The sequence below is a fragment of the Apus apus genome, chromosome Z (genome assembly GCF_020740795.1).
Source record: "Apus apus isolate bApuApu2 chromosome Z, bApuApu2.pri.cur, whole genome shotgun sequence".
NCBI classification, from domain to species: domain Eukaryota; kingdom Metazoa; phylum Chordata; class Aves; order Apodiformes; family Apodidae; genus Apus; species Apus apus.
Window position 1 is genome coordinate 68,058,091 of NC_067312.1, and position 18,883 is coordinate 68,076,973.

General features: G+C 39.3%; 1 protein-coding gene across 2 annotated transcripts in view; it reads right to left on the reverse strand.

Annotated features, from left to right (window-relative positions):
- The window catches only part of FBN2 (fibrillin 2), a 160,306-nt gene that overhangs the window by 108,008 nt on the left and 33,415 nt on the right, over positions 1-18,883 (reverse strand). For both annotated transcript variants that reach the window (XM_051642419.1, XM_051642418.1), the window contains exon 7: positions 9,400-9,525. In XM_051642419.1, the coding sequence (XP_051498379.1) occupies positions 9,400-9,525 (126 nt within the window). The remainder of the gene's footprint in view (positions 1-9,399; positions 9,526-18,883) is intronic.

Here is an 18,883-nt window from a genome sequence, read left to right on the forward strand (position 1 = left end):
ATCCTGGGGTGCATTAGAAAGGGTGTGGTTAGTAGGTCAAGAGAGGTTCTCCTCCTCCTCTATTCTGCCTTGGTGAGGCCGCATCTGGAGTATTGTGTCCAGTTCTGGGCCTCTTAGTTCATGAAGGACAGGGATCTGCTTGAAAGAGTCCAGCGCAGAGCCACAAAGATGATGAAGGGAGTGGAACATCTCCCTTATGAGGAAAGGCTGAGGGAGCTGGGTCTCTTTAGCTTGGAGAAAAGGAGACTGAGGGGTGACCTCATCAATGTTTACAAATACGTAAAGGGTGAGTGTCAAGAAGATGGAGTCAAGCTTTTTTCAGTGATGTCCAGTGATAGGACAAGGAGTAATGGATACAAATTGGAGCATAGGAGGTTTAAGGTCAATATCAGAAAAATTTTTTTTACTGTGAGAGTGACAGAGCACTGGAACAGGCTGCCCAGAGAGGTTGTGGAGTCTCCTTCTCTGGAGACATTCAAAACCCGCCTGGACATGTTCCTGTGTGATGTGCTCTGGGTGATCCTGCTCTGGTGGGGGGGTTGGACTAGATGATCTTTCGAGGTCCCTTCCAACCCCTAGGATTCTATGATTCTATGATTCTATGATTCTATGACTGTATTGTTAGAGATGTAAAGCACAGCAGTGAAAACTGGAACAGAAGAAATAAAAGTGGGCAGAACAGAGAGTTAAGACTGTGCTGTGACCATTTATAGGAATGAGCCATTTTAAGTAACCACTTAGTTCTACAGCTGTGTCACTCTTTAGACATACAAATATTTTAGGGTCATTTTAGTAACCTAATTTTGCTTTTAAGTGACCTCTGCACATCAGCTTTTTAAGTAGCTTTCACTAAATGGGAACTATGTCCTGGGTTTAATATAGGAGGCATTTTGAGAAAACCTGGGAAAGAGTGGGCCAACCTTCTAAATAGCTTGAGTTATGTTTTCCAGTTGCAATTTTATGATACCACAGGTTTTGCATGGCTTAATACCAAAGTTAGTCATAGGTACAAGACTTTGGCTTAGCTTCTTTGTACAAATCTGGATGCAGTATTAATTTAAATGAAATTTCATACTGAGAAACACAAATAATAAAAAAAAAAACCCCTGACTATTCAACCCAAACTGTCTTATGTCAAATAATGCAGGAGAGGCATCAGAAAGAGGGTATTACAGAAACTATCTTGTGAAAATATTGCAAAGGTGCTCATATCCCTTGTAAGAAATCTTTGGGAACCCACACACCTTCCTTGCACTTTTACACTGACCTATCATTTCCTTGGACCTGTTACCCCAGAAATCCTCTTCAGATGAATGATTATTTGAGAAATAAACTTCAGCAGGTATTCTTCCTTAGGAGGCTTTTATGTGATTAATACTTTGCTCCTTCCCTGCTACATTCTCCACACTGAAAACTCAAAGACAATGAAGAGTGCCAAAAAGATCTGGCACATACAGGGACTATATTAAAAAGGTAACTCCCTACTATGGGAAGGTCCACACATGAAGAACTCCCTTTAAATACAATTAAGCACTGAAAAAGGAAAATTAAGTTTTGTCACAAGGCCACTGAGAAGATGAAAACTGTTCTTTGTAAAGTGAAGGTATGAATAAAACAATCCCTCTCCCACTGGCATTTCATTTGGATTCTCATTGTAGAAAATACTATTTATCTTGAAGGTAACATGACTTCAAACTTCCCAACTACACCAAACATGTAAATATCCTGTGGCCTTTGTTGTTTGTTTTGAACCATGAAGCAGAATCTGTGAAAGTGAACATTTTGACTTTTTACTAGGTTTAAGTGTTTCAGAGGACACAAAAAATTTACATTGTATATTAAAATACTTACGAAATTATGACAGCTATTTCCCTCAATTTAGACAAATGATCAATTATGTGCAAAAAGAAGTGTCATTTTTGTCAAATTAAAACACTTCTAAGAAATAATGCTTCCACTGACGACTTCATAGTTACCCACTGCAGACATTCCAGAATTTCAAATGATGGTATAAATCAAAACCAAGTAATTCCCCAGGAAATCTCTGAACTCTTGCATTAATTTACTATATTAAAGACAATACATGTATATAACGTGGTGAACAGCTTACTATCTGATTTAACCCAAATAAATGAAAACCTTTGTGTAAATCAAAACAGAACTGGAACCAGCTGCATGCCCTGTTGAGATCTTTCACGCAGTACAGCTCTTTTAACAACCTGTCAGTCTTTTAAACAGGAATACTGTCTTCTGTGTACACACATGGCCTGAAACATCACGTCAGGAAGGCAGACAAGAAAATTTAATTAAATGAGGACCTACTCTTTTTGGAAAGTGACACCTTTGCAATGACACAGTCACTGGACTCATGCAAGAAAACTCCACTATTTTATCATCCCTCCAAGCACACCTTCAGTCTCAAGAAAACAGAATCATGGAATTGTTAGGGTTGGAAGGGACCTTAAATATCATCTAGTTCCAACCCCCCTGCCACGGGCAGGTACACCTCCCACTAGGATCAGGTTGTTCAGAGCTCCATCCAGCATGGCCTTGAACATTTCCAGGGATAGGGCTTCCACTACTTCTCTGGGCAACCTGCACCAGTGTCTCACCACCCTCATGGTGAAGAATTTCCTCCTCATGTCTAATCTGAATCTACTCATCTTTAGTTTTGATCCATTCCCCCTAGTCTACCACTACCAGACATCCCCAAAAGTGCCACCAGGGTAAATGAGCAAGTTAAATTTAAGAATCTCTGTGCTAGGAACTAGTTACATAGTATTTTCAAAACACCTATTTCATTCAGTCACTCTCTAAGAGCAGGTTTTAAATCTTGTCAGTTTAATAGCATCTATTTCCTTTTTTTCTCCCTTTTTTTCCTTTTTTTTTTTTTTTTTTTTTGTAACTGAGGTGAAACAGCAGCTACAAGAAGAATTAATCTAGAAATACATGACTATTAAAACCAGCAAGCACTTGAAACCTGAAAGTTTCCCCCTGATTTTCACTTTGTTTGCAACACGTATCTGCTACTTTAAAGGCAGTAACCTTAATTATAAGAACACAACATCTGATCTTCTACCAAAGGAAACCAAATTCTAAACTAGTTGGTCATACAGTACAAAGCCCATTGAGGTAATGAGCACATGGAGTTTGTAGTGCTGGCAAGTGCAAGACATAGGAATGAAGCAATAAGCCACTTCTGCAAAGCTGCAGGACACAGAACATCCTTCTCACCTGGCTACATGCATAGGAGTTTAACACTGTCTAGGGCTCTTGTCCAAGAATGACAAGGAGCTGGGAAGGGAGGAAGTACCTTCCTGTAATATAGGCAAAGACCAGAGTGGAAGGAAGACTCCAAAGCCCTCTCTATGTGGAGAGAAAAGCATTTTTTTAATTAAATAACACAGAGAAACCTTGTACAAGAATGATTTTCTTACTTACTGGAGCAGTAACAAGTCAGTGGATTCGTTTCATTAGTTTCTGAGCTAAAGCTCAGTCTCTCCTTCCCCTCCCTGGTCCTTGCATGTGCAATTCTTTCAACAAGATCTCTGTTACCTCTGACTGGAAATTCTGAGACTTTACCTCAGGAACAGCTATTTTTAGGATGGCTGACTGAAAAAATTAGTCAATTTCCACCTCCAAAAGACATAAATTAATGGTCTGGGGGAAAATGCTCCAAAGACAGTGAGAGGAGATGCTGTCCTAAGGGTGAAAATTATGGTAGATGGCTGTAGTTCCAACGTTGCACTGATGATGAGAAAGCCAGTTTCAATGTGAGAATCAATTTAAATGTGCGGCATAAACTTTGCAGGTGTGAGTATTAATAGGGGAACTTCTGCCAAAAAAACCAGCCCTGCTAGCTGTCATCCAGAATTCATAATTTTACTGCTACAGTAAGCAGGATTTTATGAATAACTGAATTAAAAATACTAGAAAAGGGGCTGTCAGCTGCTGAGTTCCAAAACAGGTTTCCCTGAAAACAGTTTTAGTAATACCTTGTAGTGTCAGATTTGAATAAAACACAGTGTAGTGAAATTGTACATTAAATCAGGAAAAGCAGAAATAGAACTGTTTATTTTAAAAGGTTTTTGGCATTTTTGTTACATGTTTTTTTAAAAAGGGAATTAGCCTATGTTATATAGTCCTGACCCTTTGATGACAACCATACAGCAACATATGTTTTTGGAAGAGCATTGGAGACATCCTACCTCCTACAGTACTGTTGACTGTAAAGGGTGTCATGACTATTTTTAGTCAAGGAGCACAATGTATTTTCAATTTGAGAAGAGTAAGTGGAATGCATTTATTAGATTCTTGAAGTACTACTAAGTAGTAATCTACCTCTTATGCAAACCAGCAAGCACAACTGAAAGCTTATTTCTCCTTTATCTATATACAATCCACCTCTGAATAACTCATGTATGTCAGTTCCATTAATCCTAGAAGATAACATCCTAAACAGAACAGAATTTCATTCCTAAAAAGACAATGATAACTGAATATTATGTAGATCAGACATTTTAGGACAAAAAAAGAGAAGGCTTTGGTGTTTTCTTTTGTTTATCTAAGACATCACACCAGTGTTCCGGATATCTGGAATTTGGTGCAACCCTGTAATGGCCTTTTCCAGATTTTATTCAGCTTTTTGACCATGTCTTGAATCCTTCCATGACTTGACCAGTAGTGGAAGGAGTTGTTCCGGCTACTGTGGAAAGTCTATAAATCAGGAATACAGAAAAGCTTATAAATAAAATCAGTAATGTTGAACTCTGAACTAGACTAGTTTTAAAGGTCATATTTTCTCAGATTGACTCAGCTAACTAGTTACATTTCAACACTTCAGGGCATACACACACACAAGTTGTTCTCATCTACTTTGGAAATCCTTTAAACCCTCTTTACTGGTATATAAATGCAATTAATTTCTAGGTCAGTGTCAGTAAACTGAGGCTCAAAATAAACCTGCTAAGCCAAATACATGCCTTTTATTTATTTAATTGCTTGCTTGATTGTTTATTTATTTATTAAATGAAAAAACCCACAGGAATATAATGAAAGCAAATTGCTTAGCAAAGCAATGCTTGTAACTTAGCACAGTTCTAGCAAAATCCATAATGGCACAAAAAGCACAACATGAACATTCCTACTTATTCTAACAATAGCTGTTATTTCCAGGAGGACCAACAGGAGAAAAACCCTAACTCAAAAAATATATCTGGATGTTTAAGGGCAAAGGATATAGCAGGGGATCTTAAATCCCTCTGTAAGTAGAAGACTTGTTAAATAGAAGGTCTGAATAGTTACTGTAAGATTCCAGCCTCTGCCTCTGAACACTGGAGCCTTGCCTGGTTACTGACTCCAACTTGGATTTTTTTTGTAGTCAGCAAGTATTACTTGATCTGGTTTTCCATACTAAAAGAAGGGAAACGAGTCAGCAAAATACTCCACACTACATCACTTCTATATAATGTTTTCAATAAAAAACTTCATTAAAGCAATGTACCTTCTATTAAATAATTTATCTGTACAGAGGTTCTACCATGTAGGAGATCAATTCCTTATATCCTTCCATGTGGCACAATCCATATATGTAAACCACATAGCTTCACTCAAATGACCAGTCCCACTAACTGAAAGTGCAATTGTTTGAAGGACTGACTATAGTTTTATGCTATAAATCTCACATGGAGAGATTACAAATTCTCAAAGCGTTTATTAAAAATAAAAATAATGAATGAAACTATGGCTTGGTTTTCATTCTCTGCTCCACTCTTGGAATAATGTAAGCATGGTATTACACTGGTATAATTTTGGCATTGCTACTTTGGCTGTGAAGCATGGGGAAATGGACAAGCAACAGCTTAACTAAGGTTCATTTTCCCAGCAAAAAAACTGTATGAACTGGGCACTGCAGGTTGTTATCTGCATAATTCCCTGTGGGGAATTATGTGACTAGAGAAGCTAGTAGGGAAGCTGTGACAAAGGACTAATTAGTAACTAATTTCTGTCACAGGGGCTTAGAAGAAACAAAGCCAGAGCATATGACCTGTTCTGCAGCAGGTGCCAACAAAGCAGGAAATGAAAAAGCATTGATTACTGAACTATGAAATAAAAGCAAATATTTCAGGCTGCAGGTGATGTTTCACTTCTATTATGCACGGTCCCATGAGCACCACAGATTTCTAAGCAAATATATGTCAAAAATACATTCACCTATTCCTGTGGATGCCATCAGGAAGGATGTTGAATAATTATTTTAACAATTAAAGCAGAGCTTAAAGAAGCAGAATGCAAAGAATGCTTTAAAAACTGTTTTCAGAGGGAAAGAAACTGATAAAGTTCTCCTTCCAGCATCAAAGCTGGGGTGCAGATGCTGGGCAGAAACATAACATATACAAAATGACCTGCATTTTTTGGATCTCTATGAAAATATCTATTTGTTATATTTTTAACTGCATCCTTGCCTGAGAGGAGTTAGCAGCTCTCTTTCATATGGATCTGTTCTAGGGTTAATATCAATAAAGCATGAGTACTGTCATGGGCAATTACAGAAGAACAGGCACTTCATTTACTGAACCGAGAGAGCAGTCCATCCTAACAGGTACTCAAATGCTGTCTTTGCTCAGATGAAATGCCATTTTTTTTAGGACACCTCAAAAGCTGGCTTGGGCAAAAGCACCATTGCCCTACCCCTGCCATACAAGTCTCATGGAATAATAATAAATATACCATGACCGAGGGAATCAAAAAAACAAGCACACTTCTAATGAACAAGGATAAGTAATTATTAATAAAAAAAATTAGTTTAATATTCGCAATTATGACTATAAAAGTTCTGAATAGTCTCAAACTGAGAGTCCTGTCAAAATTAACACATGTAAATATACAAGTTCAAATACAAGTCTTCCAGTGAAATTTCTTGCAACTGGTAACAAAAGTCCAAGATGAGTAACAACCAAGCATACACTTCTACTCTATACATTACCTACACAAAGACACTATATGTTTATTTAGCAATTACAGCTGGTTTTGCATCAACTTCAAAATGATTAATAGATTACATTGCTAAGATTTTCAAATCCATTCTTTCAAGTGAGGCATCACAGTCACATAGAAAAAATTCAACAATTGCAATTTTTTTTCCTCGTAGTTGCTTATATTGAATACAATAATAACAGTAAGAAAATGTTTTTGCATTTTGTGTAGTTTATGTTGTGAAGCTCAATACACTTAAGCTTGGATTCTGCTGAAAAATAAAGTGTATTGCCAGAATTTTTCAAAATAATGAGAATTGCATTTATTGTTTGATATCCAGCATAACACAAATTGATGGCAAAAATAGCCAGTTACGCAAAGACAATGGAAACAGTAAGTGCTTATTCACTGCCCAAATGTTGTGTAGCCGTCGCAGAAATACACTGCTTAGAAGCCAATGAAAGCACTATTGTGTTAACAAAACTAAGCATGTCAGGTATATTTCAGATTTAAGCTAAGTATAGGCTGCTGTTAAATTCACTGTGCCTGTGCTCTGAGCTGATACAAACTAGCTCTGGTGCACAAGTTACATACATCAGCACAGCACCACCTCATACCTGACAGTAGTGCCAGACAGTGCTATACAAACTTAGTCATAAACTAAATTGCATGTAATCATTAATAGTATCTGTCAGTTTACTACTCCTTCCTATTTGCTTCCCTGGCAAGAAAAATCTCACTACCTATCCTGTCTCCTGAGAAAAATGAAAGATTTTACCAGGATGTGCTAGGACTTCATGCTTAGCCCTGTTCCTCCAAGGTTGCCATGCAGCACAAAGTAATGAAATGCCTTGGACTTAATTCTCCCAAGAAAGGTGGCTCTGATTACCATTCTCCCTTCCAGTCATCTTATTTTGTAGGATTCTTCACTCCACTTGGTGCCTCCTGGCTTCTCCCTCGATTCTGCAAAAGGCTGTGGAGATGGTGCCAATACTGCTGCATTGCTCTACAACTCTTCTCCTGTTCTATCATCTCCAAGGTATGGAGAGATTCTTTTCCCCAGTGTTTCAGCAAAGCTCCTGGTGCTCCAGGATGCCTATCAGCACAGCCTTGTAGACAGCTGTGTAAGTAAACAGATGCACATGCACAGACACAAACATAAGGTGCTTCTATTTCTCCCCAGCCGTTTTAAGAATATTTCTGTTTCTATGGTTGCAGCTCTATTTCTTGCTGATTCTTGGAGGGTTTTAAAAAGATACAGACAGGCCCACCCTAGAAAAACTCATTACAGTGCACTGAATAGAACCTGGAAGTGGTCAATATAAAAAAAGCCCAAAAACCAAAAAGTTGGAGGGCAGGATTAGAGTAAAAATATCTTTGGGTATTTTTACTTACTCTTCAGTATTGCTTGCAAAAACACTAGATGCAATATTTTCACTTCTAAAATGTGTTTTTCAAACTGATTGTATTAGGTTTTTTTCCTGATAATTATCCACTGTAGGCAGAACTAAAAAAAACTCTGAGACAACTTCCAAAACTGGCTACAAACCACATATTTGTAACGGAATACTGAGCATAATGTAATTTGATAACATACTTAAATTGATACCTAACCACAAGTCCAAGCCTTGAACAAGCAGTTCTCTTATCTATGTAACTTGAATGTGAAGGCACCTAGCTACTGGTTGGGATGAAGTCTGAGGCCTAGTTTTTTTCAAAGGCATGGCAAATTTTCTCAAATCAGTGAAATCTTCACTGAACCCACAAAAACTCCTCAGTTTTCAACCACATCACTTTAAACCATGCAGAATAGTTATTATTTATTTTATCAACATGTTTACTGAATAAACATGGTTTGTGTTTTTTAAACTATGCTTATTGAATATGGTCTATTTGATTTTCCATCTAAAAGAGGACATTTCCTATGTATCTTTTACTTACCCAGGCTCTTGAACACAAGCTGTACATAGCAGTAATTTCTGACTTCCATTACCAAAACTGCCACATTTGCTTTTCACAATGTAGTCGGAAGAATCAAAGTATGTGCCTCTACTAGAATATTTTGGACATTTTTGATAAAACAGAATCCTAATAACTCAGCTGCAGTTATATGCTGCTCACAGATGCATTCTCTACCAACAGTTCTAAATTTTTAAACAAGATAAACACTGTCTTTACCCCCACAAGTCAGACAGAAAAAAAAACCATCTAATGCAAAATCTGAACAGCAAAGTAGAAAAAGACAGTGCAGAGAGGAAGAAATAAAAAGCAGGGTATGTTCCGACATGAATGTTCAAATATTCTGAACAGCACGTCTATTCAGATATGACATTGCAACTATTCAGACCTTCTCTTTCATTACAAAAGCTCTCCAGTGCTTTACTTAACTGCTTTTTCTGTGTGTTCTCAGACAACATCACTTACCATCACATTTCTGAGTTGCCTCATTCTGTTTGTGACCAGGGGGACACTTGCACTCGTACGAACCTACTGTATTAATGCAGTTTCCTCCCTGACAGACTCCTGGGATAGCCTGGCATTCATCAACATCTACAAAGACAAAAAAGAAGGATTACTTGGTACAAGTTACATAATTTCATATGGCTTTTGCTGATAGATAGAGAGGTCTGAAATTATTCTTAAAAAAAAAAAAAACAGCAAACCCCAGGACATTTATCCAGGTCAGCATCAAAGTAATATATGGCAGTAACAGCAGTAACGTGACTCAGACGTGCATGTGTGTTGTATTTGATTCCATATAAGCTCAAAATACTTTTACATGTCTTACTTATGACTTAGATAGCTTTAAACATCTAAGAAGTTGGTACTCTTGGTATTCCATGCCTTCAGATCATTCCTTATATATGGCGATTACAAAATGCAGATTCTTATTTTGAAAGGATCTCTGCCTGTACACACAGGCCACCCTCTTGTCCTCCTTAACTCAACAGTAATTCTTGCAGGATGTTCTTTCTGGACTGAAGTTAAACTATTTGATTCAATAGAAACTAGGTGCTGTTGAGCCAGGTTAAGATGTACAGCACATGATCTGTGTAACCTTGTATACTGAAGTAATAAGTAGGACTAGAATTTAACAGACTTCTTTAGGCTGGACTGTCAATGTTAAATAAATGCTATTAGAAAATATATTGAAATTTTCACTTTACATATTTCTTTCAGTAACTTCCTGCTGTATTTCATTATCTGCTTTCCAGTTCAAATTGTGCTGCATTTTTTGTTCCCCACTTCATTTGTTTAGAAATAAAACATTCTGTATTTCTGTAGGTTTTTATACAAAACTACCAAATTACTCAAATGTGTAAGTGCAAATGGGCAGTTAAAGTGAAACCATGGATCACAGAGGCCCCTTTGAAGTAACCAGGGTTAAAGAAGACTGACACTCTTTGTACACAAGGAAAGGGAGAACAAGCTCCAGACCAGTGCATGATATGCAAATTATATGTCAGTATTTAGCTTTTCAGCAGCTATTTTTAAAAGTTCAGTTAATCTATAGCTATCAGAGAGCTCAGAATAAAGCAACTGTACAACAAAATTTTTTGCAAAAAATTTCACATGCACCAAATATTACAATTTCATGTGCACCCAGTACTTAAAGGGTGGCTCCAAGAAGATGGAGACTCCCTATTTACAAAGAGTCACATGGAAAAGACAAGGGGTAATGGGCACAAGTTGGGCACAAGGGGAGATTTCAATTGGACACAAGAGGTAAATTTCTCCCCATGAGGACAGTCAAACATTGGAATAGTCTCCCAAGGGAAGTGGCAGATTCCCTCACACTGGACATTTTAAGTCTCAGCTTGACAGGGTGCTGAGCCATCTCATACAAACTATAGTACTACCTAGAAAGGTTGGACCAGATGATCCTTGAGGTCCCTTCCAACCTGGCATTCTGTGATTCTATGATTTTACATTCACAGAGGGGGAAGGCTGAAAAGTTTTGTTCCAACACCAGCAGAAGCTCTTCTATGAGATTGCAGGCAATCTTTCTTGTCAAACAGTTTGCCCTTTCACAGAAGAGACAAAAATTAATTTATTTTATTAGTTCTACACACTGTGGAATAGAAATAAAGGAAAGTGTCCTTTGCAGGTTGCAAAAAAGGGGGCCACATGGCTTCCAGAGAGTTTCTTCTGTGCAGAGGTCAACTTCATACTATTTTCTCTTATTGGATTACAATTGCATATGGAATTCCATTATAGAATTAAAGCAACACACTGTCTATGTTAAAAATCCACAATTTTATTTCACTTTCTTCTCCATTATGATTAAAATACGTATTACCTTATTTTCAAAGCTTTAAGGAAAAATATTTCCTCATTTTTTCCCTACATTTTTCATTAATGCTAAATAAATTAAGAATTTAAACCATTACCCTATTTTCCATTTGCAATCAGTTTTTCCTGTTAGCTTGCATGCACTAGTCAATGAAGCAGCTGATAAACTTTACTTAAGATGCAGAAGAAAGCAACTTCCCTCTTCACACTCAAGTTCACTTTCTTTCTACTTTTTCCCTTCCACAAACAGCTCTTTACCACTATAAACAGTGAGATACAGATAGGGTAGGACTCTAAAGTAAAATACAGTACTCATGTTCAGGAGGATGTTCTCATCTCAAAGCATGGCGGTTTCAAATTTTAGTATTTTGTCAGTTTTTGTTACTCACGGTGTTTGTGCTACTGATAAAACCTATGACACAGGCTTTGACAATTCACCCGCTTTTTCACTTCAGCAGGTTTAATTGCCCATAGTCGAGAAATCAGGAAATTTCTTAAAATAATTTTTTTTTTTTTAACCACTGGACATGGTTCGAAGTTCATGTGCTGGAAAAGTTTGCATTTAATTCCTGAATCTGTGCTGATTTAGTCAGCACAGTATCATGTCCAAATGCAACAGTTTGATTGTAAATGGACTGAGGACTTTATCAGAGGCATAAACTTTCTGCAACCATTTGTACTCTAGATAACTAGTGCAATCCAGTTTACCCAAAAAGCAAACTTTTAATCTCTTTAGTATTTTAAGGAATTTGGACATGATTTATCATCATCTAGACAGAAGACAGATTCCATCAATTATTCAAATCCAGCCCACCTGGTAGCTCCCTTCCAAGCAAAACTAATACAGTGTTTGTCTTTTGACCCTTGGGCCTCAATATGCATTCATCACACACAGTACGCATGCACCTTGTGTCATTTATTAATGCTTGTTTAAACTGAGCCAGATTTTTCATCAGATCAGGGGTTAAAAACAACCACTGCATGTCTTTCATTGTTTTGTTGTCAAAGAACAGTAAAATAAATGGCAGCAGCAGGAAATGAGTACTTCCCAGAAACTGAAAAGATATCACTTAAGCCTTTAAGTGAACAAAATTTTATCTTGGGGAAAAAAACCATCAAACCAAAACTTAACTGTTTGAATTTGTATTGGTTTTGCTTCTTTAATTTTTTAAAAGCTGTTCATGGTAATAATGAATGACAATACTACCATGATTTTCTATACAAGAATATAATCAATCATGGAAAGGTGCTAAACAGCTACTTAAGATACACTGAGACTGCGAGATGCACATCCTGTGGAGAGCAGGAGCAACTTCATACTCAGTAGTTAAATCTTGTCACTCTCTTGTCATCTAATGTACATTGAAATTACAACCTGTTTTCCAACAGTAAGGCTTGCAAGTTGTACTTGTTCAGATCAACTCCCAGACTAGGCTGTTGATGAAAGCATTCACTTAAAAAATGCCAAGCATTCAAACTATGGACTGAGTGGGTCTGATATAATCGAGAAGTGACAAAGACAGAATTTTACAGGAATACCAAGGGGTTCTGTGTTCCTTTAATAAAAGTCTCTGTGAATCTGATGTCATCAACAGAAAGAAAAGCATCAAAAAGCATTAGCCAGATCCCAGTTTCTAAAACCCTCAGATAAAATATTTAATGCAGTCTCATCTGACCTTTCTTTTTCTTGAAAAGAAGCCTCCTCAGACAGGAGTTATCACACTTGGAGAATAATTGCTTCCTGAATTGCTAATACTACTCTCTTGTTAAAACTTTTGTAGCACACTCCTAGAGCTCCATTTTGTCCCCTTTATTTTCTTTGTCACAGTTTACCTCTGTGCAGTCATACCTGCTTCTGCCTATGCACTACTCACAGATCTAGCACTACTCACAGATCTACCACCCTTTACTACTTGTTTGGATTAAATTCCCCATTCACCTTTCTCAGCCAGGTTGAGTTTGGCACATGAATTTCAAGAGTTGATCATATATCCTTGAAGTATTTTAGTGAAGCAGCAAGTACCTCAATCCCAGTTTGTTCAGCATGCCCCTTAGCTTGCTCTGAGAGTTTTTGCTTTAACCAACTGCTGGATGTTTTTTTCATTCACTGTGAACAACACTGCTGTATTGCTTTTTTCTTGCCTTTTCATACCTAGCTGTAGCAAAATCCTGCAACTTCTTTGTACAGACTATGTACCCTAACATGGAGTTTGGAAAAGTAAAAAGTAGTCTCCACAGTCACAAGTGCTACATCAAGTCCCTTCCTCCAGCAGAGTGGTCTGGTAACTCAGAACAAAGTACACAACATACTATGGACCTGCAAACACTACAGAACTTAGCTCAGGAGGAATTACCAGTACTCAGAGCTTAAAAGGGGCAATCTCAACTGTTGGTATTAAAGGCAATGATTTAGTGGAACAAAGAAATTCTCCGTCTCTCCTTTTCCACCCAAAAAATCCACATTTTCTTCATCTGCTTGTGCTTTATCATCATCTTGTCACATCGTGTGCTAACTCTTGCTGACATAAATACAATCAGATCTTCCTATATAGAGATAACATACCAACACTGTTCCAGTGCTTCCCAGTGGAATTCAGTAATTATGTTAACGAACTAATTAAAAAATATCTGCCATGCAGAATAAGCTGGGAGAACAAGAAAACACAGGATTGTGAGCATGGGTGCTAAAGAGCTCTAGTGATCTCTCACATAATTTAAATGAAGCCCCAGAAGCTTTGCCAGAGTCAGTCTGGCAGAAAAGTTTTAAGAATTTATGTTATATGGCCAACATCTTGGTAACACAAAGGAGTTTGACTTGGGGATTATAACCTCCGTGCATGCCTTCAGTACATTGTTTCTGTTTATGATCTCGTTATGAAAAGAATGTCTAAAACATACTAATCACTTCAAGATGAATAGTAAAACATAAGCTGCTATATGCAGACAGAGGCCTATTTCTGACATATAAGGAAAAGTGCAATCACGTATTTCTCCGAGTACCATTTGGATGCCTTAAGCAGTGTAAGCACAAAAAAAAAGGAAGGAGAATATTTAAAATTAAGAACAATAAAGGAATTTATTGTTGCTTAAAACTAATTTAAGTATTTTAATTAAAATAGATGCCTTTGCTAAAACAATGGTGTGGTGAGTTCCACAGAAGTGGATCTGAGCTACTAACTTCAGCTGTAGCTTCACACAGAATCTCAGAATGTCTCTGGCTAGATGAGACCTCCAAGATCATCTACTCCAACCCTAGACCTAACATGGCAGGCTTGCTGCTAAACCATGTCCCTAAGCACCAGGTCTACATGCCGTTTAAATGCCTCCAGGGATGGTGACTCCACCACTTCCCTGGGCAAACTAGTCCAATGTCTGACAACCCTTCAGTGAAGAAATGCTTCCTAATATCTAACCTTAACCTCCCCTGGCCCAGCTTGCATCCATTCCCTCTGGTCCTATCACACATCACCAGGGAGAAGAGGCTGTCCCCCTCATCACTCCAGCCTCCTTTCAGGTAGTTGTAAAGAGCAATGAGGTCTCTCCTCAGCCTCCTCTTCTTCAGACTAAACAACCCCAGCTCCCTCAGCTACTCCTCACTGGACTTGTGCTCTAGGTCCTTCACAAGCCTCGTTGCCCTTTTCTGGACATGCTCCAGCACTTCTATGTCCTTACCACAAGCAACAGAAGCTGCCCAAACCAGGATGTTTTCCACAGAATCACAGACTGGTTGAGGTTGGAAGTGACCTCTGGAGGTCATGTTGTCCAACGACCCAGCTCCAGAAGGGACGCTCAGAGCAGGTTGCCAAGGATCATGTTCAGATGGCTTCTGAGTGTCTCCAGGGACAGAAGCGCCACAACCTCTCTGGGCAACCTGTGCCAGAGCTTGGCCATACTCACAGTAAGGTAATGTCTCCTGATGTTGAGGAAGATTTTCCTGTGTTTCCATTTGGGTCCAGTGCCTCTTGTCCTGTCAGCAACACTTAGAAAGAGCCTGGCTCTGTCTTCTTTGCATCCTTTCTTCCAGGTATCTGTATGTACTGATGAGATTCCCCTTGAACCTTCTCTTCTCCAAGTGAAGGGTTCCAGGTCACTCAGTCTTTCTTCAGAGGACAGATGCTCCAGTCCCTTCATCATCTTCATCGCCTTTGTCAGACTCTCTCTAGCAGCACCATCTCTTGTTCTAGGGAGCTCAGAACTCAACATGGCATTCCAAAGTATTGCCTCACCTGAGCTGAGGAGAAGGGAAAGATCATCACCCCCAACCTGCTGACGACACTTCTTCTTCTGCAGCCCAGAATAAGATGAGTTTCCTTTCCTGCAGGGGCACATTGCTGGCTCATGTATAACTTGGTGCCCACCTGGATGCACAGGTATGCTTCTACAAAATTGATTTCAAGATCACCAGCACCCAGCATGTACTGGTGCCTAAGGCTGTTCTTCTCCAGGTGCAGGACTTAGCACTTCTCTTTGTTGAACTTCTTGGGGTTCCTGTCAGCCCATTTCTCCAGAGTGTCAAGGTGCTTCTGGATGACAGCATAACCCTCTGGCCTATCAGCCGCTCCTCACAGTTTGGTGTAATCTGCAACACTCACTGCGGGTATGCTCTGCTCCATCATCTATTAATGAAGATGCTAAACTGGACCCAATATCAACTCCAAGTGTGCAGTTTTTGTCACTGACCTCCAAGTAGACTTTATGCTGCTCAACACCACACTCTTAACCTGTAATTAGGTCAGATTTCCACCCACCTGTCTTCTCATCCAGCCTGTACAGCAACAGCTTGCCTATTAGGGTCTTAGGGGAGACAGTGTCAAGGGTTGTAAAGAAGTTCAGGTACACAATAATCACTACTCTACCCTCATCTACCAGCCAATTCACTTTATCATCGAAGTTTATCAAGTTGGTCAAGCATGACTTCCCATTGGTGAAGCCTTGCTGGGTACTCCTGGTGATTTTCTTATCCTTAAAGTACCTGAAAATTATTTCCAGAATTAGCTGCTCCATCATGTTCCCAGGGATGAGGGCCACGGTCCAAGCTGCCTGTGAATCCAGCCAGTGTGGCAAGGCTGCAGACCACCCATCTTGACAACCAGCCTTACAAAGATGCCAGAGCAACTCTGGACACCCTTCAGTGTGCTACTGCCACACTGGCAGAAAACTAGTAGTGTCCCTGTCCCACCTGGTCTCTCTGGTATGGCAGCTTAAACTTCTTGAGTGGGACATCAAGGGGGATCCACATACCATTACTGGCCTGGAGCCAAATAGATTCCCTGCAAGAGGTTTGATTGACACTGGAGCTCAAATTTCCTGTTTTTCCTCGGCCTTAATGGCAACTCTGGGTATCTCTTCCTGTGCACGTGTTCACACTTAATGAGTGGATGGCCAGCCTCTCAGTATGTGCACTTCCTGGGTAGTTTTGCATCTTCCTGATGAGATGTTGCTGAGTTAAGGTTGCTTTTGTACCTGATCTAAAACAAGCACCACAGCTCCACTAGCCCTTTTGCGGAAGCCACTTGTAGACAGTCTCAGTGAAGGTAATATCCACTGGGGCACACATGGTCAACCAACTGGCAAGGCTTTTCCTACTGCACTGTCCTTGCTGAACCTACTGACTCCCTTGGGAGTGCCTTAGGTCCTGAAGATTGGAAAACAATATTGTTTAACTGCCCCACCCTTAAACAAGGTCTGCTTTTGAGCATACATAATAATATCTGAAGCTTTCAGACTCCTGACAGCAAGACCCTAAAAATTTCCCACAAGTGGATCCAGGGATAATCATCCAGCCTTTCCCCATCGGGATGATTTTCTGTTCTGCAGGAATCTTATGGATCAATTCATGAGATCAATTCATGACTCAGAACAGCATAATTTGGTTCACTTGTTTGATATGTGGTCCTTGTACTCTGCTGAGGCACTGTTGCCAGCAGGACAGGAGGACAGGGTGGTGTTAATTGACTTATTGCAGGGAGTGGAGAGGTTTGCCCCTAGTGATTGGATTCATGTAGGGGTTCAGTCCGGGTTCATGCAGTTATTTGAATTTTTGGTGCTGCTGTTCAGTGTGCAGCACCACACCTTCCAGACTGTGCCAGCAAATGACACCACCCCTAAGCAGCAGGCTAGACCAGGCTTTCTTCTGGAAGGGCTTGGTGTAGCATTGCTGCTGGTAGTATGTGGCCAAACAGCTGCATTGTGGGTGACATTGTAGGGGCCAGAATGATGCCAATATCAAGTGGCTTGGCCACTTTTTCCTGGTGGCCATTAGTGGTATGGTATGGCTCTGCAGTGATAAATACGCCTATCTCAACTTTAATTGGTGGTAAAAATGAAAACAAAAAAGGGAAATGACTATCAGCAAGCCTACTGCACCCTAGCTACCATTCTATTTTACCCTAGCAAATGGATGTCCCATATGTTGCACCCCTTAACTAAGCATAACTCTCAGGTAAAGCAAGAAACACTTCCTTGTAAAGGAATGAGTGTAGGTCAAAGGTTGAAATCTGTGATGAACGGGTGGCCGACTGGTTTATTCCAGGCAGTAACATTAAGACTGTCATCAGAGATACCCTCATCCAACTGAGACATCTAACCAACAGCATCAGAACTTCCTTCACATTGGTCAAGCCACACAACCTCAAGCCACTGCCAAGATGACACTACAAAATAGACTGGCACCAGGTGCCCTCTTGCTCACATCACACACTCATCAACCCAACAACAGACTCAGACTCTGAGCCTTATTCCTTCAAGCACCAACTAGTGTTGTAGGGTCTGACTGCAGCACCTACTTGGTTTCCATTGCTTCTTGGGAAGGTTCTCAGACAACACAGCTTGCAAACTGACCAGGAACACCGCGCTGTAATGGAAAAGTAGTACATTCTCCTTTGGGAGCTCTAGTATCCCCTGTTACTGCATTCTTTATGGAGTTTGTTCAAAAATTTACTCAAGCAGCTACAGCAGAACAGATACCTATATTTTAGGATAAGTGGATTGTAGTAACAAGAAAAAGGAGCAGCAGCAAGTCTCTTGACATAAAGGAAAAAAGTACTGCATAAGGCTTTCCCATTTCTCAAACATTTTATTAATCTAAACATAGAAGACTGCAGTCCTTCCTTACTCATGCATTTTTCTAGCCCTCTACAAATATTCCAAACAGAGCATCTAGAAGTTTCACTGTGTGCTTTATCTAAAAGATGGGATTAAAAAAAAGAAAAAAAAAGAAAAAAAAAAAAAGTCTATATAACTCCCAACCACTTCAGAAATAAAACAACTCAGTGGCAAGAAACAGTGAACTTTCCAACAGAATTAATTGCTAAGTAGATGGATTCAGAAACAGAAGCCAGCTGCCCGATTAGTTCTCTACTGCAGTATCTGATGGCTGTGCTTAACAGACATTATGACCTTTTCATGCTCTGAATTTATGGCTCTTTGATTTTCACTCATTTCATCTAGGCACTTTGAGTTTTCTTCTATATGCACATTAGCTAAAATCTGGAAGCATATCCAAATTTCATCAAAAGTAAGATACACTGAACACACACAAGGAAAACAGTGATTTATTTTTTTTTTAAATGGACACAAGGTTTTCAAGATGCAGCTCAGCAACACCACAGTTGTG